At 33.7% G+C, this 27,946-nt stretch overlaps 6 protein-coding genes across 6 annotated transcripts, besides 2 other annotated features; 2 read left to right on the top strand and 4 right to left on the bottom strand.

Moving 5' to 3' along the window:
* Positions 1 to 4: 4 nt before the first annotated feature.
* TVAGG3_0677570 (extracellular matrix-binding protein EBH family) lies at positions 5 to 20,069 on the bottom strand (the record flags this gene model as incomplete). Its single annotated transcript, XM_001581108.2, has 1 exon — positions 11 to 20,059. One exon carries the CDS (start codon positions 20,057 to 20,059, stop codon positions 11 to 13), a length of 20,049 nt encoding a protein of 6,682 aa, XP_001581158.2.
* Positions 20,070 to 20,336: 267 nt separating this feature from the next.
* TVAGG3_0677580 (glycosyltransferase family) lies at positions 20,337 to 21,799 on the bottom strand (the record flags this gene model as incomplete). The annotated part of the gene is made up of 1 exon (XM_001581109.1): positions 20,522 to 21,379. One exon carries the CDS (start codon positions 21,377 to 21,379, stop codon positions 20,522 to 20,524), a length of 858 nt encoding a protein of 285 aa, XP_001581159.1.
* Positions 21,800 to 21,906: 107 nt separating this feature from the next.
* Positions 21,907 to 23,000: a mobile genetic element.
* Positions 23,001 to 23,006: 6 nt separating this feature from the next.
* TVAGG3_0677600 (ribosomal L29e protein family) lies at positions 23,007 to 23,183 on the top strand (the record flags this gene model as incomplete). Its single annotated transcript, XM_001581110.2, has 1 exon — positions 23,007 to 23,183. The coding sequence occupies one exon, from the start codon at positions 23,007 to 23,009 to the stop codon at positions 23,181 to 23,183; it is 177 nt and encodes a 58-aa protein (XP_001581160.1).
* A 191-nt stretch (positions 23,184 to 23,374) lies between these two features.
* Positions 23,375 to 24,296: a mobile genetic element.
* A 70-nt stretch (positions 24,297 to 24,366) lies between these two features.
* TVAGG3_0677620 (spectrin binding) lies at positions 24,367 to 25,733 on the bottom strand (the record flags this gene model as incomplete). Its single annotated transcript, XM_001581111.1, has 1 exon — positions 24,501 to 25,733. The coding sequence occupies one exon, from the start codon at positions 25,731 to 25,733 to the stop codon at positions 24,501 to 24,503; it is 1,233 nt and encodes a 410-aa protein (XP_001581161.1).
* Positions 25,734 to 25,900: 167 nt separating this feature from the next.
* Positions 25,901 to 26,920, bottom strand: TVAGG3_0677630 (uncharacterized protein; the record flags this gene model as incomplete). The annotated part of the gene is made up of 1 exon (XM_001581112.1): positions 25,962 to 26,915. The coding sequence occupies one exon, from the start codon at positions 26,913 to 26,915 to the stop codon at positions 25,962 to 25,964; it is 954 nt and encodes a 317-aa protein (XP_001581162.1).
* A 39-nt stretch (positions 26,921 to 26,959) lies between these two features.
* On the top strand, positions 26,960 to 27,395 carry TVAGG3_0677640 (intracellular transport of viral protein in host cell; the record flags this gene model as incomplete). The annotated part of the gene is made up of 1 exon (XM_001581113.1): positions 26,960 to 27,295. One exon carries the CDS (start codon positions 26,960 to 26,962, stop codon positions 27,293 to 27,295), a length of 336 nt encoding a protein of 111 aa, XP_001581163.1.
* Between the last annotated feature and the right edge of the window lie 551 nt (positions 27,396 to 27,946).

A 27,946-nucleotide genomic window follows, 5' to 3' on the forward strand; every position in this document is an offset into this window, starting at 1 on the left:
TTTAATAATTTCATTTGAACTTTTCAATGAACTTTGCTGTAATTGATTCAGCATTAGCCTTTGATGTAACAGACATCAATGCATAAACAATATCTTCTCTGGACCTTCCGTAAATGCTCTCAACGAACTCATCCCAGTTGATATCAGCGACATTTGCTCTCAACAAAGCCGAGAGAACCAAAACTTTGTCTTTGTTTGGTTTCGACAAAATTTGTCTTGACTCTGATTGAGACAATCTTTGCATGTAACCTACTCCCTTCTTCTGAGGAGATTTCTTTCTTGTGTTCTTTGCCGAAATTCTCTGGAAGACGTTTCTCAACTCGTCTCTTGTTGGATCTTTCTTCGCTGATTGCCATGTGAATGTTCCTGTTTCGATTTCGTCGAAATCACCCATTTTTGCGGCCATTTCGTCCTTTGGTTCATTGGATTTTTGTTTCTGCTTCGCCTTGAGCAAAGATTCTTCTTCGAGTAATAATCTCGAGAAGAAACTCTGTTGTGAATTCTTTGTTTCTTGTTCTGTGAGATCGTCATATGTCCATTGACTTGTTGGATCAATGATATCAATAACATTTCGAGCTTTCTTTTCTGTATACTTGGCAGGGATAATCTTCAAGTCCTTCTTCTCTTCATTTTCAGTATTCCATGTTGGAATTTCTTCGTTTTCTTTCTTCTTTTGTTCCTCTGTTGTTTCATGCTTCTCTTCTTCTGCTTGTTCTTCTTCTTCATCTGAAGATGATGTTGATTCGAACAATGTATCATCTTCATTACGTCTCTTTCCGTATTTGGCTTGTCTTCTTTGTCTCTTTCTCATCTTTGCTTCTAACTTCTTGTCAGCGAGTTCCTGGAGACGGCGGATTTCTTCTTCATGAGCATCGATGATGACAGCTTCTTGCTTGTCTTGGTTTTCGATGATCTTTTCCATGACTTCTTCTGCTTTCTTCCGCATTTCTTCTGCACGTCTTTGTTCTTCTTCTTTTTCTTTCATCTTTTCCTCGAATTTTCTTCTCATTTCTTCAGCAGCCTTTCTCTTTTCTTCTAAGATTGCCTCTTGTTTACGCCTTTGTTCTTCTTGCAATCTCTTCTGTTCTTCTTCGTATTGTCTCCTCCTCTGTTCTTCTCTAAGTTTCTTTTCTTCTCTCTTCTTTTGTTCTTCGAGTTCCTTTTCTTTCCTCTTTTCTTCTTCCGTCATCTTTGATCTCCTGATTTCTTCTTCCTCCTTCCTTCTTCTTTCCTCTTCTTCCTGGATTTCTCTGAGACGCTGCTCTTCCGCAGCCTTTGCCAATTGCTCCATCATCTGTTTCTTCTTGTTCTTCGGAGTGAATCTTTCGAAATCTGCCAATCTTCTTCTTTCGAGTTCAGCTTGGAGAATTGCTTGTCTTTGCTTGATTTGTGCATCTCTTTCTGCTCTTTGTTGTGTAAGTTTTTCTTCCTTCTGTTGCTTGAGTTTCTCTTCTGCTTCAAGAACACGAGCTTTTGAATTGAAAAGAGCATTGACTTTCCTGTCTACAGCGCTGAATGATGCTCTCATTTGTTCGCGTTCTTGTTGTTCCATCATTCTTTTGATCTTTAATCTTTCTTCTCTTACCCTTCTTCTTTCTTCTTCTTCCTGTCTTTTCTTCTGTTTTCTGCGGTCTGCTGCTTCCTCTTCCATGACTTCTTCCTTGAACTGTTTTCTGCGCATTCTTTCCCTCTGGAATGCAAGCATTCTGCTGCGTTCTTCTGTCATTGGGCCTTTCTGTAATTCGGCTGCAAGTGCTTCATTTTCAGATATTGTTCTTTCTTCATTGGCCATTTCAAATTCACGCAATTCTTCGAGTTCTTTCTGTCTCTTCTTTTCTTCTTCGCGTTTGATTGCTTCTTCTCTTTCTTTTTCGAGTTGCTGCATTCTGCGGATCTTACGTTCTTCTTCTCTCTTCTTTTCTTCTTCTGCTTCGATCCTCTTTCTTTCCTCTGCTCTCTTGAAAGCTTCTTTTCTGAAGTTTTCCATGAGTTCTTCTGGAGAAGGACCTTTCTCTTCCTCTTTCTCTGGAACATCTTCTTCTTCGTAAACATACTCGTACTCGTATTCTTCTTCCTCCTTTCCTTGTTCTTCCTTCTTCTCTTCTTTCTTGGATTCTTCTGGTTTGACAGCTTCTTCCTTCTTTTCTTCTTTTTCTTCTTCTGTTGGCTTCTGTTCTTCTTTGACTTCTTCTGTCTTTGGAGTTTCTTTGATTTCTTCCTTCTTTTCTTCGACTGGTTTTTCTTCTTCTGGTTTGACAGTTTCTTCTGTCTTTGGTTTCTCTTCTTCAACTTTAGTTGGTTCTTCTTTCTCTGCAACAGAAACTTCTTCCTTCTTTTCTTCTTCTGCTGGTTTAATTGTTTCTTCAACCTTTTCTTCCTTAACAGTTTCTTCTTCTGTTGGTTTTTGTTCTTCTGGCTTAACTTCCGAAATTGTTTCTTCTATCTTCTTCTCTTCTTCAGAGACTTTAGTTTCTTCTGGTTTCTTCTCTTCAACAGCTTCTTCTGTTGGAGTAGAAACTTCTTCTGGTTTCTTTCCTTCGAGTTCTTCGAATGTTGGAATTTGTTCTTCTGTCTGAGGACGTTCGACTGGTTTGATTCCTTCTGGAAGAGATGTTTCGATTTCTTCTGGCTTTGGTTGTTGCATTTCCTGTTGTTTCTTTCTTTCTTCTTCCTCTTTCTCAACGAGAGCAACTTCTTCAGGAGAAACTTCATCGAGCCAGAAGTTCGGAATATTCTCTTCTTCCTTTGGTTTCTCTGGAACAATCTTTGTAACATCAGGAATTTCTTCCTCTTCAACACCCTCATTATGCATGAGTTCGTCATTTCTAGCCCATTTCTTGAGATCGAACTCTTCTGGTTTCTTTCCAACAGAAAGTTTTTCCTTCTCCGGCAACTCAACTGTTGGAACTTCATTCTTTTCTTCTTCAACTTGTTCAACATTTTCTGGTTGTTTGATTTCTTGTTCAACCTCCTTCTTCTCTTCTTCTTTGGGAGTGAAAACGGTTGTTTCGACTTCTGTTGTTCCGGCTTTTGTTCTGCGGATAGAAAGAGAAGGTTTCTTCGGAGGTTGAGGAACAGAGAACATGTTTTCGACAACAAGTTTTCCATCTTCGTTGATGTACTTGAGTGTTGCTGGGAAGAATGTTGTTGTTGCCTTTGGTTCAACCATTGGAACAGGTCTTGTATAAGTAGATGTATCTGTAACTGGTTCTTTCCTCTTGATTGGCAATGGCATAATTGGTTTGAATCTGAGTTTCTGTTGATTGTTTTCTTCGTTCTTTTGTTTCTTCTTTTGTGATTTCTTTGGTGATGGTTTCCTTTGTTTCTCTTCTTCTTGTGGTTGTACACGCTTTGGTTTGACCCATTTACTGACTGAAACAGTTGGAATTGATTTAGGAAGTTGTTGTTGGACCCATCCAATGTCGATGTTTTCTTCTTTCTCTTCTCCTTTTGCAACTTTTTCTTCTCTCTTCATCAACTCATCGAATGAAATTGTTGGAGCACCAATAACACCAGGTTTCTTTGGAACAACTTGTTTTTCTTGTGGTATTTCGATGTTTGGTTTCTCTTCTGTTTTAACAACAATTGGAACTGGTTCTTGAACTTGTTGTTTAACCTTTCTTGTTGGATTCTTCTTAACAACAGTGAGTTCTTTAACAGGCTTTGATTCTTCAATTGAATTAGATTTTTCAACTGGTTTGAGATCTGTTCTTTCGAATTTTTGAGGAGAGAAAAGATTTACTTTAGGGCCAATTATTGGTTCATCAAGTTTAGTTACAGGGATGATTGGTTCTTCTGTTTGTTCTTGAGCTGGTTCAGGAACTGGGTTAATAATTCCATCAAGAACACTGTGAGCGGCAGAAACATTTGTTTGTTTCTCTGAAACGTTTTCTTTGGCTGGTTGATCAACTTGTTTCTTTCTTCCTATTTTTACGGCAGGAGGAAGGAATTTCGCAGGTAATTGCAATGGACCATTCTTTCCGCCAATCTTGAGAACAGGAGTTTTGATGACAACTGATTTCGGTTCTTCTTTCTCTTCAGGAGCATCATAGAAAGATAATTCGATTTCTGGTTCTTCGACTTGAACTTTTCCACGTTTAACAGGACCTCTAATTTGTCTTCTGTTTGGAGATGGCTGATCTGGTTGTTGTTTCTTGGAAACATTGATTGGTTTGTATTCTTCGAACTTAGAGACAAATTGTTGCATTACTAAACCAGGAGGTGGATCTTCAACGAATATTAATTTGCTGGCATTTTCCCATTCATTGAATTCTTCGAAGAATTTCGACTTCAAGAATTCTTTCTTCATTTCTTCTTTCTTGTGTTCTGCTTCGAGTTTTCCGAGTTTCTCGTCCATTTGCTTCTTGTCTTCTTCTATCTTCTCCTTCTTGTAGTTCTCTTCGTCTTCCGCCAAATATGGATAATCAGGCGCTGTACTTGTAACAGGATCAATTGGTTCTGGAGTGAATTCAATTGATTCTGTGAATGGCTCCAAAACTGGTCTTGATTTCCTTTGTGCGGAAATTCTTGATACTGTGGCTCGTTCGTTGATTGGCTTAATTGCTTCTTCGAACTCTTTGATCTCTTCGTCGTTGAGAGGTACATATTTTTCTTTCTTTTCTTTGCGACGATAAATCATCTTTGTCACTTTTTCTGATGCTTGTTCTTCATCCAAATCGATGACCATTTTCGCCTTTTCTGATTTCTCTTCGTTTTCTGCTTTGATTTGTTCTGATTCCATGATCTTCGAGAAATCAGTGTCCATGTTATTGACAACTTTCGTTGGATCAACATGCCATTTAAGTTCAATATTTGGATCAGCTACATGAACTAATTTATCTTTGTCTTTACTTTTATCTCTCTTGTTCGCTCTTGGTAATTCACTTTTTGCACGTTGTGATTGAACTTTTGCACGTTTAGTTTCATCCCAGAATTGTTGGATGTATTCATCGTTTTTACGAGGAGTATATTGTCTTCCAATCATAACATCTTCTAAGATATCATCAGTTGCTTTCCAATTATCGATATCATCATGATATTCTCTAACTTTGGCTTTGACACCCATTGGATCAAATTCTGCAGAATCTTCTTCATATTTGATTTCAATTGTTTTCTCTTCTTCGCTTTTTTCTTCTGGTGGAAGAACTGGTGCAGTTTCGTCGTATGTTGGTGGTTCATATTTAGGAACAAATGTATGTGGTTCGAAATCTACTTTGATTGCTGCATCTTTGATCTTTTCTTTTTCGTTTTCTTCTGCAACAAGTGAATCGAAATTCATCGTTGTTGTTTGTTTTGGTTTTTCTCCCCAATCTTGGCCTAATGATTTAGCTGATTCATCATAGACTCTAATATCACTTTCAGTTGGTTTAGTCTTTGTTTGTGTTTGTGTTTGTTGTTGTTGTTTTTCAGCTAATTTAATTACATTTTGATGGTCTCTCAAAACTTGATCGGCTTTTTCAATTGCATCGGATTTCAATTTTCTTGGCGGTTTTTCTGATTTCGATTTTGATTGTGTCTTTCTTTCACGTTTAGCTACTTGGAATTTTGGTGCATCAGGTTTAGGATGATAGAATGTTGGCATTAATATCAAGTCTTCATCTTCATTGAACTGATCTGACTTGAAATCATCCCAACTATCAACTTTCCAAGTGATTTGTGGTTCAGGTTGTTGTTCTTCTTCAAGGAATTTATCTTTGATTTCTTTTGGTTTCGGTTCAGGTGGCTGTTCTTGGTCAGATTCATAAGTTGGGGCTTCGATGAATGATTTATGAGAAGGACTAAATTCAACTTCAGGTATTGGTTCTGTTGGATCTCTCTTTCTTCTTCTTGTTGGCATGACAGATTTGGATCTTTGTGTGTATTTAGAGTGGTTAAATGAATTAATCTTCTGTTCTTCAGTCATGATCTCGTTGAATGTTGTTGTGACGAATTTTCCGAGGATAGGAGCAGTGAACTTCATTTCGTTTGTATCTGATTTAGACAATGATCTGGATCTTGCAGGATTTAGTTTGATTTCAATTGGAGTGTATTTTCTTCCAATAATTGAAATGTCATCTTCTTCATTAAAGATGTTGTTTTCTGCAGCTTCCCATGAATCATATCTTTCTATCTTGTAATCTTTTCGCTCTGGAATTTCGACGCTCATGATTTCATCAAGTTCTTCAGGTGAAATATCTGGCATTTCTCGAATTGATGATTTCTTTTGTTTGATTTCTTTCTTGTCTTCGTTTGGTGGAACATATTCTGGTGGCTGGTATGTTGTTGTCTTCTTTGGTGTGAATCCAAGAGATGTTGGTGCGGCTGATCGAGATCTTTGTTTCTGACGATTAATTTTCACTTTTTCTTCTTTAGTTTTTTCTTCTTCGTCAATTATGTCGAATGTTGTCTTTGTTTGTGGTTGAACTCTGATTGGTCCCCAGAAACCATTGATGACATCGACGGAATCATCGAATACTTCAACAGCTCCGTGCTTGTTCTTGTCAGCAATTTCATCTTTCTTTGTCAAGAAAATGTCAGGAATTTCTACTGAAGACTTTGTTGGTTTCTTTGCAGTTAATTGGTCAACTTCATCGAAAATGTCTCTGATTCTTGTTGCTTCTTCCTTGTCTTTTCTTGACTTTTCTAAGTATGCTTCGTCATCATAGAGTGTATCGAATGATGACTTGGATTTGGCATAAGCAGATTTCTTGTTTGTTTTGGCTTTGTTTTCTTGTTTGTTTGAGTTTGGATTTGGTTTGTAAACTAATCCTGTTCCAAAGAATATATCATCTTCAGCAAATTCAGCAGCTCCCCAATCATCAGAGTCCATATTCCATGCACTCTCACTCTGCTTTGGTTTTTCTTCAACTTTTTCTTCAACCTTTTCTGTCACTTTTTCAATTGGTTTCTCTGTCACTTTTTGAGGTTTTTCTTCATTCTTAGTTTGTTTTTCTGGAACTTTTTCGACTGGTTTTTCTGGTTTTTCGATTGGTTTAATTTGCTCTTCTTGGACTTCTGGTTCTTCCATCTTCTTCGTTTGTGATTTAGGTTTGAAGGAAGGCTGAGATGTCTTTGATGGTTTGGTTTGTTTCTTTGATGGTTTTTCTGTCAATTTCTTCATGCTTTGTTTGATTTCCTCCAAAGGAGTTTTAACAATTTCTTCTTCTACTTGCTTTGGAGGTTCAGAGACTTGAGATTCATCTGTCATGAACTGAGAAGGTTCAATTGGTTTAATCTCTGTCTTTGGCTGTTCTTCAAATGTAATTTGTTCTTCAACAGGAATATTTTGTTGTTTCTTTGTTTGTTGTAATGGAACAACAATTTCTTTAGATTCAAGGAACTTCTTTGTCTTTTGGAATGATACTGGTTGTGGTGATGAAGATCTCTTCTTATTGGCTGATTTCTTAACTCTTTCTATTACATTATTTGCCAATAATTTCGATTCTTCAACAATTTCAACTTCTTCTTGAACTAAAACAGGAACTTTCTTTGTTTCAACAACTTCGATTTCTTCTTCTTCCATAGAATTAGAACTTTCTTTTTCTTTCTGTTCAGGAGAAGATTTCTTTTCGAATTCAAATGGACTCATATCATCATCATTTTCTAAAGTCCAATCTTCATTATCAGCATCATCTTTTTCTTCTTCCTCTTGTTCTTTGATGTTGTCTTTTGATTCGTGTTTCTTTATTTGTTGGACATTATCTAATAATGTCATTGGTAATTCATCAGATGATTCAAACATTGGTCCATCAGAGAACTTGTCGTCACTTCCTGATGATTCTTTGAAGAGTTGTGAATCATTACCAAACAAATTGTCTGGTAACTCTAAATCAGAATCAGAAATCAACATATTTGATGATTGATCGGATGATATCAAGAGATCGAAATCATCTGGAAGAGATTTAAGTGGCAAAGGAACTTTGGCATGAACATCTTCTTCTGGAACTTTTTCTGGTAATTTAGGTTCTTCTTTCTTCTTTTCTGGTTTAGTTTGTTTCTTCTTTGTGATTGTTTGAAGTTCTTGGAGAATTTCTTTAGTCTTGATGACTTTCTTCTTTGTTGGTTTGGCTCTAACTGCAAATGGTGGTGGAGAAACTGATCTCTTCTTCTTTTCTTTTGATTCATTATCAATGATCTTTTCATTCTTAATAATGAACTTTTGTAATTTGGACAAATCAGAAGAAATTGGTTTCTCTTCCTTCTTTGGTTGTTCTTTTATGACTTTCTCTTGTTTAACTTCTTCTTTAGCTTTCTTAATTGGTTGTTCTTTAGGTTTAACTTCTTCTTTGACTGGCTTTGGAGAAACTTTTTCTGTTTTAACTGGTTTGATTTCTTCTTTCTTTGTTGGTTGTTCTTTAACAACTTTCTCAACTGGTTTTTGAGGAACTTTTTCGGCTTTCTTTGGTTGAACTTCTTCCTTCTTTGTTGGTTGTTCTTTTTCTTTCTTTTCTGTAGCAACAATTTGTTCTGGCTGTAATGGTTTAACTTTTTCTTCTTTCTTTGGCTGTTCCTTGTTGATGATTTGTTCTGGTTGGATTGGTTTAGTTTGTTCTTCGTAACCTGGAGGAAGTTCTTGTTCGAATGATCCTGGTTCGAATCCTGGAGGGAAGAGGTCCTTAATGATTGTCTTCTTTTGGGATAAATATGTTGGAGACTTAACAATCTTTGAGATATCAATAGGAATCTTTGCACGAGATGACTCTTCTTCTTCAGGGAATTCATCGAAATCTTCTGTAAATCTTGGATGAATTTCTGCTTTTTGTTTCATTTCCTTTTGCTTCTTCTGTTTTTCTTCCAATTCTTTCTCGTGTAATTTCTTTTCTTCGTCAAGTAACTCTTCGAACAATTTCTTTCCTTGTCTTGCAGAAGGAGAAGTAGATCTGATTTGTTTTGGTTTGATGTCAATTGGTTTGACAACGTAATTACTTTCTTTCTTCTCTTCTTCATCACCTGCAAATTCTCCAGCAGCAGCATTCCATGCATTGAACTCTTTCTTTTGTTCTTTTTGTTGCTGCTTTGGTTTTTCTGTGAATTTGACTTCTGTTTTCTGTTTCGATGGTTTTTCAACAGAATGTTGTTGTTTAGGAATATATTTCAATCCATCATAATCCATTCCTTCATCAAATGTTGTTTCATTCCATTCGTCAACTTGTTTTTCTTCAACAACTTCGATTTCTTCTTTTTGAACTGGTTTTCCTTTTTCTTCAACTTTGATTTGTTCATCAGTTACTTCAGGAGCTTCGTAATTTGATTTCTTTGTTGTTGATGGTTTAAATGAAGGAAGATCTATTGTTACTTTAGTTTGTTGCTGTTTCTTCTTTTGGAATGAAACGGGCTGTGGTGATGATGATCTCTTCTTTTCTTCCTGCATCATGATCCTGTCGAAATCAGAAATTTTTGGTTCGTCGGAAGGAACAATGTTTTCTGGAGAAATTTTAGTTGTCTTAGGAACATATTTAAGTCCATCAATTGGATAATTTTCTTCTTGGAATTCTTCATGAATATCTTCCCATTCATCTTTAACTTTTTCTTCCTTGATTTCTTTTTGATCTTCTTGTTTTTGTTCTTCATCAGAAACGAAATCTTTGTAAACAGGTTTCTTTGATTCTTTCTGATCATTTACGATTTCAGGAGCGTCGTATTTATGTTGTTTAGATTTAGGAGTGAAAGCAGGCTTTAACTGTTGTTCCTTGAGTTTCTCAGCTTTGTTTTCTTCTTCAATTAATTTGTTGAATTCATCGGAATGTTTCATTTCAACTTTCTTTGATTTTTGTTTTGGTTCATACTTCAATCCATCGATTTCCATTTCTTCTGTAAATGTTTCATTGTTATTCCATTCATCAACAACTTCTTCTTTAACTGTTTGTTCAACTTTTTCTTCTTCTTCTGGTTGTATTTCATTGAAATCTTTGATTTGTGGAGATTTCTTTTCTTTCTTGACTTGATCAATTGAAGGAGCTTCTGATTTAGATTTCTTTTCCTTTGGTTTAAATGTTGTGTTCTCTAAAACAGCTTCTGTTTGACCGGAATGTGCCTTTTCTTCTTCAATTAACTTGTTGAATTCTTGTTTCTTTTGTTCTTTCTTCTTTGGCTGGTATTTAAGTCCTTCAATTTCGATGTCGTCTTCAATGAAATTGTCCAAATTATCCCAGTCATCGTTGGAAACAACTTGGTTCTGTAATTCAAGAACGTCATTGAGATCAATTTCTTCTTCCTCTTCTTCTTCAGGAGCTTTAGTGCGAATTTGTTCTTCTGTTGCTTCAGGAGCTTCGATTTTAGATTCTTTTTCTTTTGGTTTGAATTCTGGTTTTTCAACCATTTTTGCAGGAGATCTTCCTCTTTTAACTTTCTTTGGTGATTCCTCTTCTTTTTGTTTCTCTTCTTCAATCAATTTGTTGAATTCTGCCTTGTCTTTCTTTGGTTTCTGTTTATGTTCATACTTCAATCCATAAATATCAATGTCTTCATCGAAGTTGTCGCCTGCAGCAGCTTCCCATTCATCCTTTGGTTTCTCTTCTTCTGTTGAAACTGGAGTTGTTCCTTCTTTATCTTTTTCTGTTTCTTTTTCACTGTCTAAAACATTGTTCACCCATTTCTCAACATCAACTTCATCTTCTGATTTTTGTTTCTCTTGATCGGAAACAACTTCTGGAGCATCATATTTAGTTGATGTTTCCTTTGGTTTGAATGATGGTAATTCTGTTGCTTTGGCAGGAGATCTAGCTCTTCTAGCTTTCTTTGGTGATTCTTCTTTGACAATTTCTTGTGAAACTGGTTTTTGTTCTACAACTTTGACTTCTTTCTTTTGTTTCTCTTCTTCAAGAAGTTTCTCGAAATTAGCCTTTTCTTTCTTTGGCTTTGGCTTTGGTTCGTATTTCAATCCATAAATATCAATATCTTCATCGAAATTGTCTTCTGCAGCAGCTTCCCATTCATCCTTTGGCTTTTCTTCTTCAGCAACAACTGGAATTGGTTCTTCTTCTTTAATTTCTTCTTTAATTTCTTCATTTGGAATTTGTTCAGGTTTTTCTTGGTCAGAAACAATTTCTGGAGCACCAAATTTAGCTGAAGTTTCCTTTGGTTTGAAAGTTGGAAGTTCTGTAGCTTTAGCAGGAGATCTGGCTCTTTTAGCTTTCTTTGGTGATTCTTCTGTTTCTGGTTTTTGTTCTTCAACTTTGACTTCTTTCTTTTGCTTTTCTTCTTCAATCAATTTGTTGAATTCTGTTCCTTGTTTCTTTTGTTTTGGTTCATACTTCAATCCATAAATATCAATGTCTTCATCAAAGTTGTCACCTGCAGCAGCTTCCCATTCATCCTTTGGTTTCTCTTCTTCTGTTGAAACTGGAGTTGTTCCTTCTTTATCTTTTTCTGTTTCTTTTTCACTGCCTAAAACATTGTTGACCCATTTCTCAACATCAACTTCATTTTCTGATTTTTGTTTCTCTTGGTCGGAAACAACTTCTGGAGCATCATATTTAGTTGATGTTTCCTTTGGTTTGAATGATGGTAATTCTGTTGCTTTGGCAGGAGATCTAGCTCTTCTAGCTTTCTTTGGTGATTCTTCTTTGACAATTTCTTGTGAAACTGGTTTTTGTTCTACAACTTTGACTTCTTTCTTTTGTTTCTCTTCTTCAAGAAGTTTCTCGAAATTAGCCTTTTCTTTCTTTGGCTTTGGCTTTGGTTCGTATTTCAATCCATAGATATCAATGTCTTCATCGAAATTGTCTTCTGCAGCAGCTTCCCATTCATCCTTTGGCTTTTCTTCCTCTGTCGCAACTGGAGTTGGTTCTTCTTCTTTGGTTTCTTCTTTAAATTCTGGTTTAACTTCTTGTTCTTCTGGTTTTTCTTGATCAGAAGCAATTTCTGGAGCATCGAATTTGGAATCTATTTCCTTTGGTTTGAATGATGGTAATTCAGTGGCTTTAACAGGAGATCTAGCTCTTCTAGCTTTCTTTGGTGATTCTTCTTTGGCAATTTCTTGTGAAATTGGTTTTTGTTTTTCTTCTTTGATTTCTTTCTTTTGTTTTTCTTCTTCAATCAATTTGTTGAATTCTGTTCCTTGTTTCTTTTGTTGAACTTTCTTTGGCCTTGGTTCATACTTCAATCCATAAATATCAATATCTTCATCGAAATTGTCTTCTGCAGCAGCTTCCCATTCATCCTTTGGCTTTTCTTCTTCAGCAACAACTGGAATTGGTTCTTCTTCTTTAATTTCTTCTTTAATTTCTTCATTTGGAATTTGTTCAGGTTTTTCTTGGTCAGAAACAATTTCTGAAGCACCAAATTTAGCTGAAGTTTCCTTTGGTTTGAAAGTTGGAAGTTCTGTAGCTTTAGCAGGAGATCTGGCTCTTTTAGCTTTCTTTGGTGATTCTTCTGTTTCTGGTTTTTGTTCTTCAACTTTGACTTCTTTCTTTTGCTTTTCTTCTTCAATCAATTTGTTGAATTCTGTTCCTTGTTTCTTTTGTTTTGGTTCATACTTCAATCCATAAATATCAATGTCTTCATCAAAGTTGTCACCTGCAGCAGCTTCCCATTCATCCTTTGGTTTCTCTTCTTCTGTTGAAACTGGAGTTGTTCCTTCTTTATCTTTTTCTGTTTCTTTTTCACTGCCTAAAACATTGTTCACCCATTTCTCAACATCAACTTCATCTTCTGATTTTTGTTTCTCTTGATCGGAAACAACTTCTGGAGCATCATATTTAGTTGATGTTTCCTTTGGTTTGAATGATGGTAATTCAACAGCTGCTTTGGTAGGAGATCTTGATCTCTTTGATTTCTTTGGTTGTTCTTCTTGAACAAATTCTTCTGAAACAGATTCGAATCTCTTTTGTTTCTCTTCTTCAAGAAGTTTTTCGAATTCCTCTGGTTTCTTTTCTTCTTCTTTCTTCTTTGGTTCATATTTCATTCCAGAAAATTCAAGTTCTTCACCGAATTCATCATTAACATGATTCCATTCATCAGTTTCTGTTGTCTTATGATCAGATACGATGCTTCCTTTAGAAGACTGGATTTTTTCTTGATCAGAAACAATTTCAGGAGCTTCATATTTAGAAGCTGTTTCCTTTGGTTTAAATGATGGTAATTCAGCTGTTTTTGCCGGAGATCTTGATCTCTTTACTCTGATTTGATCATCTTTCTTTGTTTGTTCGTCAAGAAGAATTAACTCGAATTCACTTGGTTTCTTTTCTTTCTTCTTTGGTTCATATTTAAGTCCGTCGACTTCTAAATCTTCTCCAAATTCATTATCAACATTGTCCCATTCATCTTTTTCTTTCTCTTCTTTGATTTCTTGTTGTTTTTGCTCTTCTTCTTCGTCTTCATCAGAGAATTTACGATAAATAGGAGTTGATTTCTTCTTTGGTCCGAATTTTCTTTCAGGAACAACTTCGGGAGCTTCGTATTTAGATGATTTCTCCTTTGGTTTGAAAGATACATTTGTTGCTTCTTCATGTTTGGCCTTTTCTTCTTTCATGATTTTATCGAATTCTGATTCTTTCTTTTCTTGTTTCTTTGGTTCATATTTCAATCCATCAACTTCTAAATCTTCTGTGAATCCATCATTTGCTGCTTCCCATTCACTTTTCTCTGGTTGTGGCTTCTCTTCTTCTTTTTCTTCTTCGCTTTCATCATCAGAGAATTTTCTAAATTCTGGCTTGCGTCTTGGAAGAATTTCTTTTTCTTCATCAGAAATAACTTCAGGAGCTTCGTATTTAGAAGCTTTTTCTTTCGGCTTGAAAGACAAGTTTGTTGCTTCTTCATGTTTAGTTTTCTCTTCTTGAAGAAGTTTATCGAATTCAGATTCTTTCTTTTCTTGTTTCTTTGGTTCGTATTTCAATCCATCAATCTCTAATTCTTCTGTGAATCCATCTTTGGCATTGTCCCATTCATTGACTTCTTCTTTCTTTTGTTCTTTATTGTCTTCTTCACTTTCATCATCAGAGAATTTTCTAAATTCTGGTTTTCTCTTTGGAAGAATTTCTTTTTCTTCATCTGAAATAACCTCAGGAGCTTCGTATTTAGAAGCCTTTTCTTTCGGCTTAAATGATAAATTCGTTGCTTCTTCATGTTTCGTTTTTTCTTCCTTTAAGATCTTATCGAATTCTGATTCTTTCTTTTCTTGTTTCTTTGGTTCGTATTTAAGTCCATCAACTTCTAAATCTTCACCAAATTCATTATCAACATTATCCCATTCATCTTTTTCTTTCTCTTCTTGTTTTTGTTCTTTATCTTCGTCTTCGTCTGAGAATTTACGATAAACAGGAGTGGATTTCTTCTTTGGTTTGATTTCTTCATCAGAAACAACATCAGGAGCTTCGTATTTAGATTTAGTTTCTTTTGGTTTGAAAGATAAATTCGTTGCTTCTTCTTTCTTTGTCTTTTCTTCCTTTAATATCTGATCAAATTGTTGTTCTTTCTTTTCCTGTTGTTTATTCCTTGGTCCAGAGAAAGGAACATGATGTGGATCATTAATTTCATACCAACTATCATCGAATTCTTCTTGTTTTGGTTCTTCTTCAGCCAAAATTGAAGGAGCTTCGTATTTGGATTTGGTTTGTTTTGGTTGGAATTCTGGTTGATTCTGATTTGCCTTTAATGCAGCAATTCTTTGTTTCGTTGATACAGGTTGTACTGATTGACTTCTCTTCTTTTCATCAGGTTCAGCTAACAAAGAATCGAAATCAAATGACATCCATTTACTTGGTGTTGGAAGATCTACTTTCTTCTTCTTCTTTTCAACTGGTTTCGGTTTGTAGTTTAATGCTGCTTTAATCAATTGTTCTTCATCGGATAAATCAATTTCATCTAAATCAATTGATTCTTCTTTCTGAAGTGGATATGGATTTTCAATTGGTTTCTCGATTTTTTCTGGGACTTTTTCGGTTTGTTTTTGAGGACGTTTTTCAATTGGTTTCTCAAATTTTTCAACTGGTTTCTCAAATTTTTCAATTGGCTTTTCAATTTCTTCTGGGAAAGCTTGAATTCTTTCTGGAGCTTTTTCTACATAAGGTTCTGGTTCATCGAAATCGCTGTCAACTGTCGGAGCTTCGTATTGAGATCTATTTTTAGTAGAAGGAGAGAAATCGAGTGCTGAAGTATCGACTGCTTGTTTGTTCTTTGATCTTTTGATTTTATGATACATTTGTTTCTTCTTTTCTTCTTCTTGTTTTTGGATTTCTCTGATATCATAGAATTTCTTAGGTTTGTATGTTAAACCAACGAAGACCATTTCATCTTCATTTCCTGCTGCTCCCCAATTGCTTGGATCATCAAATGCTGATGAAGGAGCTGCAGAAGCTGATCTCTTTTGTTTGGAAAATTCTTCAATTGGATACTTCTTTTTATCTTCTTCTTTTTCTTTAGTTTTATCTTCACCTAAAACTCCATTAACCCATTTCTCAACATTAACTTCTTCTTCTTCGAGTTTTGGTAACTCTGTTGCAATCTCATCGATTGTTGGTGCAACAAATTTCGGCTTCTTCTTTTCTGGTTCAAATGTCACTTCACCTACAAAAGTGACATGATTTGAAGATCTTGCTCTTCTCTTTGCAGAAGATTGATCGATTTCTGTTTTCTCGATGAGATTGAAATCGATTGGATTGTGTTTTCTCTTTGTTCCCCATTCAGTTACATCGTCATCATCGATTTTGACGACTTTCATTAATCTGTTCTTTTCTTTCATTGCTTTGATTCTTTCTTCTTCAGGGATATCAATTTCTAATGTTCCCCATGTTTGATTTGATGGCTCGTAAAGAACTGGCATTTCTTTACCATCAGGAAGATAATCAGGAGCTCTGTAAGAAGATCTTGCTGCAAGAGATTTCGATCTGAAAGCAACAGTTTTAAGAACAGATTCTGCATTTAATTTCGCTCTTTGTGCTTTAGTTAATCTTGTGTATTTCAAGTTTGTAACTCCTGCCATTGGATCTGATTCTTGGAAAGCAGATAAACTATCCCAACCTGATGAAGATTGTTGTTGTTGTTTAGGAGCAGGAATGTTTTGTGGTTCGTTTTTAGGGGATTCTTTTGATTTTCCTCTTCTCTTTCTTTCTCTTCTTGATGGTTTTTCTTCTTTTTCTGAAGCGATTTGTTTTGGTTCTTCAAAAACTTCAGAAACAGATTGTTTTTGATCAGAAAATTTTTGATCATTTTGTTGTTTAGCTTCTTCACCAATTAGATTTGTATCATATTGTTCTTCAACACCCCAGAACATTTCATCATTTTCGATTAGTTTTGGAGCATTGTTCATTGGATTTGGAGGAATATGTTCTGTTTCATTTAGATCAACAATTGTTTCTTCTTCAGGTTCATTAGCTTTTCTTTCTTCTTCTTGGAGAAGTGAATTAAAATCATTTCTTCCCATTAAAACACCTTTAGTTTGCTGTGTTCTTGATTTTCTTGCTGCTTTTTCTGCATCAGCTTTTGCTTTTTCTTCTTCCATAAGGGATTCAAAGAATGATTTTCTTGTTTGACCATAATAATCATCACCATCATCTCTTAATGAAGGTCTTAGTGGAGCTTTTTGTTTTTCGGCTGGTTTCGGTTTGAATGTTAATCCCCATGTTTTTCCTCCTGGAACTTCTTCTTCAGTTTTTTCAACAGGATCTGCTTGAACAGTTACTGAATCCCAGATTGTTTTCTGTTTAGGTCTGAGTGTTGAAACTTTTGATTGTGTCTTATTTGCTTCATCTTGCATCAAAAGATCAAATTCAGATGGTCTTGTTTTTTCTGGAGAATACCTGATTTTACTTTGTTTCTTTTTGGCATTTTCTGCTTCTTCTGCCATCAAATTATTGAACATTGTTGTATCAGGTTTGTTCCTTTCAGCTTCTTCCATTCTTTGCTTGTATTCAGCACGTTTTGGAACAATCTTGAATTCTTTCCTTCTTTCTTGTATCTTCTGTTCTTCTGGGTCAACAGCAGGACCAAGGATTTTAATGGCAACTTTTCTTTCTACATGAGGTTTTGGTCCGAAATCAAGTTCATCGAGAATAGAAGTATCAGTTTGCTGAACAACTTTGATCTTGTCAGTTGGATTAAGACGTTCGTTTTCCATGATTTTGTCGAAACTTCCGAAGTTACCTTGAACTTTTGTTCCCCAACCAAAATCATAATCTTCCCAAGATTCAGTTTGGTTTTCTCCAGCATTATTTTGTTTTTCTTGTGGAGGTGTATAACCAAAACCTTGTGGATAAGCAGTATATTTAAGATTATTGATTTGTTTGTGATCAACTTCTTTTGATCTACCCATTTCTCTTACGAAATCAGCATTGATGTCCCAAGCAGATTTATAAGTTCTTTGTTCTAAAGCTGCTTCTCTTAATTTCTTTCTGATTTCGCGTTTGAGACTTGCTATTTCTGGTGTATCTGTTCTATCCTTTAAATATTCTTTTGGAATCATAATTGAAGCAAGTTTTTCTTTCCTTGATTCGAGAATATGTTCGATATCAGGTCCATGTAATTTCAATGGTTTAGTAATTTTGATGTTTGATGGAGTGAAATCTGGTCCAAGATTTCTGATGTCAACACCATAATAAACGGAATGATCTGCTTTTCGAGGAGCAAATGTCAAATGCATTCCTGCTATATCAACTTCATCAAATCTTTCAACACCTTTTGCTGCCATTTCTGCTTTCTTTTTCTCAGTTTTTGCTTTGTTTTGTTGATGATTTTGAAGAGCTGCCATCATTGGTAAATCGAGATTATCAAGATCTAAATCATCTTCTTCATTTTCTTCATCATTTTCATCGTTTTGATCATAAGTAAAATCATTCCAAACATACTGTTGTTGTTGTTGTTTTGGTTGTTGTTGACGTGGTGGACTTGGTTTACTTCTTTTTGATTTACGATCAGTTAAAAGTTGGTTTATATCTTCTTGTTTTTTAGGAATTTCTTCTGTTTCATTTGTTGTTATTACTGGTGCAACAGTTGTTGTTTGGTCATAGAGTTTCTTTAATTCTTGTAATTGTTCTTGTCTGCGTTTTTCTGTTTCTGATTTAGACAAGAGTTTAGTTTTAGCAACATTTGCGGGTATTGAAGAAATAACTTCTTGTTTTACATCGATGACTTGATCTCCACGATAAACTTTCTTCAATTTGATGACTTTTCTAAGTGTAATAACTGATCTTTGCTGAACAGTTGGAACTGATTCAGGAGCTGGTTGTTGAGGAATGATAAACTGTGAATTATTTAAAATCTTTGTTTGTACCTTTTTAGTAGGAATTTCAGTGTATTCAGCATTATTTTCAATTATTTCTGGTTGAGAAATTTGTTTTTGTTCTTCAGGTTCTTTATAATGATCAGAAACATTAATTGGTTCTTCTTTTTGTTCTTGATAATTAATGTTATTATTAATTTGTTCATCTTGTTCAAGGAACTGTTCAGAGATCTGATCATCATCTTGTAATTGTTGTATCAATGGTTTGTAAGTTTCAACAATTGGTTCAATGTTAGGAGGAGCTGGTGGATTTGATCTTATTTCTGTTTCAGATCTCATTTCATCAGGAATATCAGGGATAAATGGTCTTGGGGCTTCATATGGATTATATTCTTCCTCTTCTTCGAATTCTTTTGTTTGGTTCTTTCTCTGCAACTTCTTTAAAAGTTTCTTTTGTGCAGCAGACATCTTTTTCTTCTTTCCTGATTTCTTTCCATTGTTTACCAAATCAGGATCAGGTTCAATCTCCAAGATACGAACTGGTTCCGGTTCCGGCTCAGGTTCTTTAACTGATTCCGGTTCTTTAATTGATTCTTTGATTGATTCCGGTTCTTTTAATGATTCTTTGATGGATTCTGGTTCTTTAATTGATTCTTTGATGGATTCTGGTTCTTTAATTGATTCTTTGATTGAATCTGGTTCAGGAATTGTTTCTTGTTCAGAAGATTTTTGTTTTTGAACGTTTTTTGTGGCGTTGTTGATTGTCTTTGTTTGGGTTTTGACAATCTGTTGCTTAAGTTGCTGGTGTGTAAGTTTCTTTTCTGGTTTTTGTTCCTGAACTTTTGGATTATTAATAATTTGAATCTTATTTGTTTCTTTGTTATGAACAACAAGAGTTGCTGGCCTGTTATTCTCTGGTCCTTTCTTTTCCGCCTTTATTGGCTTCTGTTGAGGTTTTTGAACTTCGATTTCTTCTTGATTATTATTATTTATTAAGTTGTTTCTTGCAGCAGAAGGAGGAAGATTCTTCTTGGGCATAAAGATAGAAAGCGGAGCTCTGTTTGTTCGCTTTGGCATATGGATACCTTCGAAAGGATCATTTACCATAATTCTTGTATCTGGAGTAAGAGAAGAGATTGAATCAACTAATCTCGTTGGAACAAAATCTGGCATTAACGAATCTTTGGTCATATCGATCTTTGGTCTTGGTTTTGGAGGAATAATTTCCTGTATTTTTTCCTGTATCTTTTCTGGCTTCTTTTGCTGCATTGTAGGAATAAGTGTCTTTTGTTCGCGTTGCAAACTGGTTCCTAATTTGTATGTTTTGATTGTATATTTGAGATTTCCTTTTTCATCAAATTTTTGTTCGTTAATAACATCATCGTGACTTATTGGAACAGGTTTGTATTTTTGAACTTTCTCTACTCTGATGTTTGGATAGTAGGCACTGCTGTATTTGTCTTGAGTTGTATTTGATGTTTTGTTTCCTTCATCAATAGGCTGATTGTTTGCTTCTTGATCATCTATGATTTGTAATGACGATTGAGATGCTGATTTTCCTTTGAATTTATCACTGGATTTATTTTCATCTTCACTTGAAGCGAATTTTTCTGATTGCTTTGAATCTGATTTAGATGTGACAGAAGCAGTTTCTTCCTTTTTCAACTTTTCTTGTAAATCTAATTTTTCTTTTCTCATAATTGCAGTATCGATTGCGTGGCGATCTTTTCCTTCAGATAATTTCTTTCTGTTTGACCCGGTTTTGATTTTAGCTTGTAAATCTGGATGTCTGGTTAATTCTACTAAGGATGCAAGAAATGGTTCCTCTGTATAGAGAGGACCAAAATCAAATTCATTCAGATAAACTACCCTTGTTCGATAGCATGCAAAAATATCATCTTCACTGTATTTTTTCGGCGTGAACATGATATTTCTGAAATCTTTGGAGAAAAGTGACAATTTCTTAATTCTTGATACTTCATAAATCTTGTTTAACACCAAAAGTTACGCATATAATTTTTCATCAACATTTATCGTTAATTTTGCATTCAAAGGAAACGAAAAGTGACGTTGTATCGAAAGTTCCAAAAATTCGAATCCAAAAAAAAAATTCAAAATCAAATAGGATTTTGGAGTTAGTCACCTCGGATTGTCTCCGTTTTAACATTGAATTTTCATATAACACCAGAGAAGATTCACAGATCTTGATTTCGCAGTAGAATATAGAGAGATTGAATGTTTCAAATAGATCATTGACTATGATAAGAAAGTGAAATGTATTTCCCATGTATAAGTAAAAGAATTGATTGAAAGAAGATATAAAAATTCTATGAAGTTCATTTCCAATACATAAACACACAATTTACTAGTTACAACAACAAAGTGAATTTAGTTTTTCATAGGAACATCAATAATAGGATCAAAATTGTAATCACCTTTCGTAACTGCATGAACCAGTCCAAGTGTATTATCCCAGTGACCGTGTTCTGAACAGTAAACTATTTTCTTGGCTAAAGTAACTGCTTGAGGAATATTTACAAGGTAATTTGCACTCAAGTTCTTTGGAAGGGGAATTGTAATGCCAATCATGTATAAATTGGATGTTAAACATAGCTGAATGTTTGGTTTATCAAAGTGGCCAAAAATTAAAAGCATTGGTGTTTTTTCTTGCATATATATGGTATTGTAGACCGTTGAACCGCTAGGACAAATAAAAGCCCTAATGTGAGCAAAGAACTTAGCTGCATATTCAATCTTTTTAATGAATGGAGCATAATAATGCCAAACTTGATTATCGGGGAGTTTAACATCTTTATTCGGAGCTTCAAGTAGCTGTTCATGGTTCTGTATTTGTCGTAGATTTCTGCCTACTCTATTAAACACGTAATACTTTGTTGGTTTAATCGTAGTTAAATTTAATTTGTTTCTAACAACATTTCGCAATCTCTTGATGCCACCAATTGTAACTGAATGAGCATGTTCACATCCTGTCACGAAATAAAGTTCTTTGACAAAAACTTGCTCTTGATTATTCAAATTTAGTACTGTAGCATTATATCCGAGGAAATTAAGCCATTGAATAGTATGATAATATCCTGCATTTGTTTGGAGTGTTACAACATGTACATTCTTCAAATGTTCTGGTAAATACATTAAACCTGAACAAAAATCATGAATTACATGGCTCCATTGCCAATAATGTTGGACGTATGCTATACCGACATCATAAAATCCAACAATTTTCATCTGATAATCTACTGGTACGTCTTTCTTATACAATTTAATATGAGAATTTTCAACTGAACATATTCTTCCTAAGTAAGCATTCCTAAACAATCCTGTATAAACATTTGACTGCAGTAAGCATGATGGATTAATTGCACAATAGATGTTGAACTTCCTTTTTGTTAATAATGTTCTAGAAAGTTGTGATGGATCAATAGAATCGTGATATTTTTTCAAATCCGAACAGTTAAGGTTGAAAAACCAGGTGAAATTTAGCACCGGCCTGCCTGGGAAAAATTTAATTTCACAATCGATTGAACATGGTAATTTAGAAATTGCTAGAAGGGATATAACGAAAAATAGATGAAAAATAGCTATTTGAGTTAGCAATTTTGTCATTCTCCGCCTCTGATTTTGACATGATAAAAAAATTGTTTAGAGGTCATTTGAATAGATATTAATATAACTCATGTAATTAAAAAAAATAATTATTCGTAAACTTTTGAAAATTCATAAGAAGACGATAAATTATGGCCTTTCTTTTTAAGGGTCCACTGTAAGGCCAAATAAGGCCTATCGTCATCCCAAAAATATTGCTCAAGATGGTGTTTTACTAAGACCCAAAACTTAAAAAAACACAAAAAAATTAACTTTACTCTTTTGAGATCCTTATCAGATGTGCAACAATTTGATGCAGTATCGCAATTCGAATCCGATTTTTTAATGTAGATGTACTCTAACATTCTTGAAAAAATGCAAAATGATATTAATTAAGCTTTTCATTTCTGTATCATACACGAAACAAAATCATTTATTATACTAAAATTTATCAAAGTTTGAATAATGAAAAAAATAATATCTAAATTTTTACATTGAGTCGGCTATTGATATGGTCAATATTAAATCGTTTAAAAATGGGCATTGGCCAGAATAATACCTACTAAAATACACTTTTTTTTTAAATGTTATCAATTTGTTATGGTATATCTTTATGATAATGAATAAAATGCTTATCTTTCATAAGTAAATACATAATTTATGCTGGAACACAAAAAATAACACGAAAATTTTTTGCCAACATTTCAAAACAAAGGATAATGTTTTGAATATATAAGCAATAATACTTTGTCTGGAGAATTAAATTTGTGCTATCCAATTGTCAATTCTTTGAATTTTTTATAAAATGCACGATATTCTGACATTAGCCTCTTTAAATATAAACTACATGCATCACAATATTAGTATGTAATGGCATTAAAGCGAATTTCCTAATTTCTTCTCAATTTAATTCCTAGAAAAACTTAGGAATTAATGATTGGAAATAGGTCAAAAAATTCCTAATATAAAATTCATACTTATAATAAAATCAAAATTCGAAAATATCTATTTTTCAAAACACGCATCCAGGAGCAAAAAAATAGGAAAAAATCATGTTCTTATAAAACTCGCTGATTTTGCAATTTTTATGTGATTTGAAGTGATAGAATATATTATCATCTTATTAAAACATATACTTCATTGTTACATTCACAAAATATTAATCAGAACACTAGGAAAAGTGGATTTTCGAAAAAAAGACGATAATGATTATTTGCAAATCGCCTCTCAATTTTGAGAGACTTTCAATTTTTACAGTGGACCCTTAAGAATGGCCAAGCGTTCTAACACATCTGCACACAACAGAAGCCACCAGCACCACCGCAATGGTATCCATAAGTGCGTTGTCAAGAAACTCTGGTTCGAGAAGGGAATGAACGCCAAGTTCCTCCGCAACGCCCGCTATGCTAAGGCTGGACAGAACAAGTCCGAGGAAGAGGAAGAGTAAGCTCAATCTTCTCAGAATGTTCTACCATAAAGTTACTAATGTTTTCGAACATTTAATAATCCTTTTTTTATAGAAATTATTTTTTTAATTTTACTTTTTTAAGTCATATTTCTCATACAAGTTCAAATACTAAAAAGATTTAAAAGTAGCCTAAAGAATCTTTTATTTGAACTTGATATTCCATTGAAAATAAAGGTGACCAAACTATTTTTTGAAAGTCCGCCATAACTTTAATGGTACTATTTCAGCGTGTACAATGAATACAAAAATTCTAAGAGTGCCACATAAAATAGTACTTTAGACTTGAGTTAATGCTACCAAGCAAATGTTAAAAAGATGACTTTAGTGTTTTGATAATCAAAGATTAAAATCATTATTGTCTAAATCAATAATCATAACGACAGAAGTTAATGTTTTTTCATCAGTGCTTTAAATCCACTTTTAAAAGTATACCTCAAAAATCAAAATATCAAAAAAAATTGGCCGATAGGTTTGGCTTTAATTTTTGTCTGCTTTTATGATTTGATATGGATGTTATAATTTTAAAAGTTGAGCCAAATTCACCAATAGATTTTTGAGATTTGCAAATACTCAATAATTTTCAGCGTGTTATCTTTTATTAAAAGAACTATTTGGTTTCAGTATCATATAAATTGATATTTACTTTCTATTTGAACCTTCATTTAGCTAATGATTTAATAATACAGATTTCATCTAGTCCTTATAAGAGAATTTTGAATTTGTTATAATAAAAAAACAAACAGATATAGCTTACACTTCTATAATAAAGATACCTTTTATAGAAATCAGTATGAAATGTGTTTTGGCTTATTGGAAGCATATCAGACATAATCGCCATAATCAAAAAATCTATATACCCAATAAGTAATAAATTTGTCGATATAGATTTTCCATAAAATTAGTTTTTAGTCTGATCTTAAAATAAATTTAATTTTTTATAAAAAAAATCACATTTAAAAGTACCTTTTTAGTAGCTCGAAATCCTGTTGGTGGATTTGGGGCGTACTTCAAAATTAGCTTTTCTTCTACATATGCAAGCTATATTTTAAATATGGGGCAAATCGGATCGGCGAAAGGAGTTTAGTTACCTTTTTGAAAATTTGAAATTTTTTTTCGATAATCTAGTATGTCAATGAAGAGTATATATTTTGATGGGATATGCATAAGTAATACTTTTATTCAAATGTTTCAAGTGTTGGAAAGAAAATAAATAATTTTATTTGTTAGTTAAAGTAGAAAATATGTGAAAATGCTTAATAAAATTAGTTTTTATACATATTACTTACAAAAATAGCGTTACTGAAGTTCCGGATAAAATCTCTTGAAAATGGAATAATATTTGCTCTCTCTTTGATTGTTGGATCCTTTATACTTAGATACGAAAGTGAGTAAAGTTTTTCCATCAGGCATTTTGAGCTTTGGATCAGCATTATTTTGAAGAAGGGTTTCTACAAGAGTACTGTAATCTTTAACAGTGTAGTTAATAACAAGATCTTCTAAGAACCTGTAGGAATCGGAATTATAACGATTATTAATGTTAATTCCGTATTGAATTAATAATTTAAGCATTTCGTTTGCAGTATCTTGATCATTAACAACAGTAAGTGCATGGAGAGCTGTCTTACCTTTAGCATCGAATTTATCAAGCGTGCAGCCTTTATCTAAAACGGTTTTGAGAATTTCCAAGTTTCCGGACCTAACTGCATAATATGCAACAGATGGTTTGTTTCCATTGGTCTTAACTTCGATGGCATTCATGTTCTTGCAGAGAAGCTTGACAATTTCGACGTTCTCCATCGTACAAGCGCAAGTTAAAGCAGTATCGCCCTTAGAATTGACTTCATATGGTGAAATACCTCTTTGTATAAGTGGCTCGATAGCTTCTGTCATTCCATTTACAACAGCAAGCATCAATGGGTTTAATTCAGCGACTGTAACATCAGTTCGACATCTTCCTTGAAGGAGGATGAGTAAGCAATCGAAGTTCTTAGAACGAAGAGCTTGATCGAATGGTTTTGCACTAATATTTTTAGGAGATTGTAAATTTGCACCAAATTTGAAAAGTTTTTTAAGAATTTCTGGGCTATTTGCATAAATTGCTAAGTTAATAAGTGGATAGACGACTTCTAATTCGAGACTTGCTTGTTCGGGATCTATCTTAAGAATATATGCAACAACTTCTTTTGCATTTCCGACGCAAGCATAGTGCAATGGAAGATACCCAGCTCCAGAAGCAAGTCTCAATGGTATCCCTTTTGATAATAAGAATAAAAATGCTTCTAAATTATCGTAATACGCTGCAATATGTAATAATGATACTTCTTTGCATGGTACAATTTCTTTACTGTTTCTTGAAAGTCTCGGAGGTGGAGGAAATGAGAAACTAGAACCTAATAATATTGAAGAATTTTTTTCAGCTTCAAAAGCTTGCTGAATTTCATGTACATTTCCATTAATTGTTGACTGGACAATATTTTGAAAGTAGTTTGAAACAATTTGTTTTGATGATTGTCTCTGAAAACCAATCATGAAAAGAAAGAAATGAATTTGTAAACAAAGATTAAATTGAGATATAATGTTATGCTTTTTCCCCTATTAACAAAAATAACAAAATTTTGATCAGGCATCGAGAAAAATTAATCAAAAGAAATAAAAATTCAAATATGAGACTTAAAATTGAAACATTTGATCTTAGTATTTAAAATAACAAACAAATTTTTATCATTACAATGCATTTTCTCAGCAAATAAAAAATTATTATTTTGGTGTTCTTCTTGGTGAAAGAGGAGAGACTGTCTTTGATCGTCTTGCGCTATTGTTAATCATCTGTGTCTCATTTGCGGAATTGAAATATTGAAGCGGATATTTAGAAATTTTCTTTGTTGAAAATGTTGCTTGGTCAATTACGGTAGGTAACTCAATATCTTCTTCAGTATTGCATATTTCTTTAAGCTTTTCGTTAGCAAATCCTTGAAGTTTCTTCATGATATCAGTTTTATTTTTCGGATTATTGAGATGGTTTGGTATTACATCACAAGAATGAGCCAAAATTGATTGTATTGCAACCTTCAACTTTTGAAGCTGACTCTTCATTTGTGCTTCTTTAATAGTTGTAATCTGATTCAGTTGAGCTTTTAATTTTTCATCTAATATTGAGAGTTCAGATCTTTGTCTAGTAAAGATTGTTTTTCTAGTCGAATCAAAAGCCTTGTCAACTTCTGCCTTTCTACGTTTAATTTCATTTTCTTTTTCTTTTTGAGCTTCTTGCTCCGCTTGGCGAGATTCTGCTGTGTTTCCTATCTTTGATAAGGTAGTGGCTTTCCTTTTAAGGTTTTCAACAGCTGGAATTAATCTTGTTTTTGTTCTGATTATTTCCAAAGCATATTGTTTTTCCACTTGGATTAGTTCTTTAATATGCTCACCTTGGAGATTCTGAAATGATGCATCTGCCCTTAATCTTGCCTCCATTTCAACTTCATTAATACTAGATTCTATCAATTGGCAATTTTCGTAATAACTACTTGTTGCTTTATCAATTTCAGCTGATATACGCGATTGAATATCTTGATATAATTCATCTAATTCTTGTTGCCTGACTTGTGAAAGATCTTCATTAACAACTCCTGTTTCCATATACTGCTGTTGCCCTTGACGGTATTTTTGCTCGCTTACTGTTGGTGATTTTTCCGTTTGTCGAGGTGTAGTATTCATTTTTCCTGTCACTTTTATTCTCTTTATTTGTCACTTTTGCATAAATGCTTTCCAAGGAAGAATTATTAACCGAGATGCAGACGAGGTCACAAAAGGCCATTCAGGGCGCCTTGAATGATCAAATCTATGATGATGCCAAAGTGGAGGAATGGGGTTCCACAATTGTTAAAAATGTTTTATCAGAGATGAAAGAACTTTGCAAATCAAAATATAAATTCGTCACAAATATTATGATATTTTCTAGAAATAAGCAGTGTATTCATGAATGTCAAATGGCGTATTACGACAATCAAAAAGATGTCAAAATTACAACAAAATGGGCGAATGAAACAATGCAATGTATCCTTTCTCTTTGGGGATTTAGAACCAGATTCGGTTGAATCTTATATTTTTAGTTGTTTGACTTTATTGTTTATTTTATTCAATATAATGTAAATATTACCACAAATTGCATAAAGCTGTTCATTACATTACAAAATTTTTCATACAGTATTCCAAAATACTTTTTTCCTAATTTTATTCTATGAGATATTCGTATTCCATCTATTTCATTTATATAAGATCTATGAATATTGAAACTATAAATAGTCCCTCGTAATAAATGATAAGAGGAACTTGTTTTTTGAATATATTGGAAAATTTTGATTACTATTTCAATGAGAACGAGCAGAGTTATATTAAATCATAATATGCATCTAATAGATTTGGTTAATACTCACATTTTTAAGAACTCAAGGAATATAAAGATTCACCAAATAAATATGATGAGACATAGATAAATAAATTGTTTTCATTGCAAAACTAAACTAGTTGAACATATGGCTAAAATATTGTGCGTATATGTTATCAATTCAATGATTTCGAAATTATATTTGTCAATAAGATCAGACAATTCTAGTTTTAAATCATCTTTATAATGACTGTTACATCAATTACAATGAAATGAACTGATAAACAGTAAAAAGAATCTAAAGCATTTGTATATGAAATTTAATATGATGATATCACGTGATAGCAAGTATCGCCTCTGA

The sequence above is a fragment of the Trichomonas vaginalis genome, chromosome III (assembly GCF_026262505.1).
Source record: "Trichomonas vaginalis G3 chromosome III, whole genome shotgun sequence".
Taxonomy (NCBI): Eukaryota; Parabasalia; order Trichomonadida; family Trichomonadidae; genus Trichomonas; species Trichomonas vaginalis.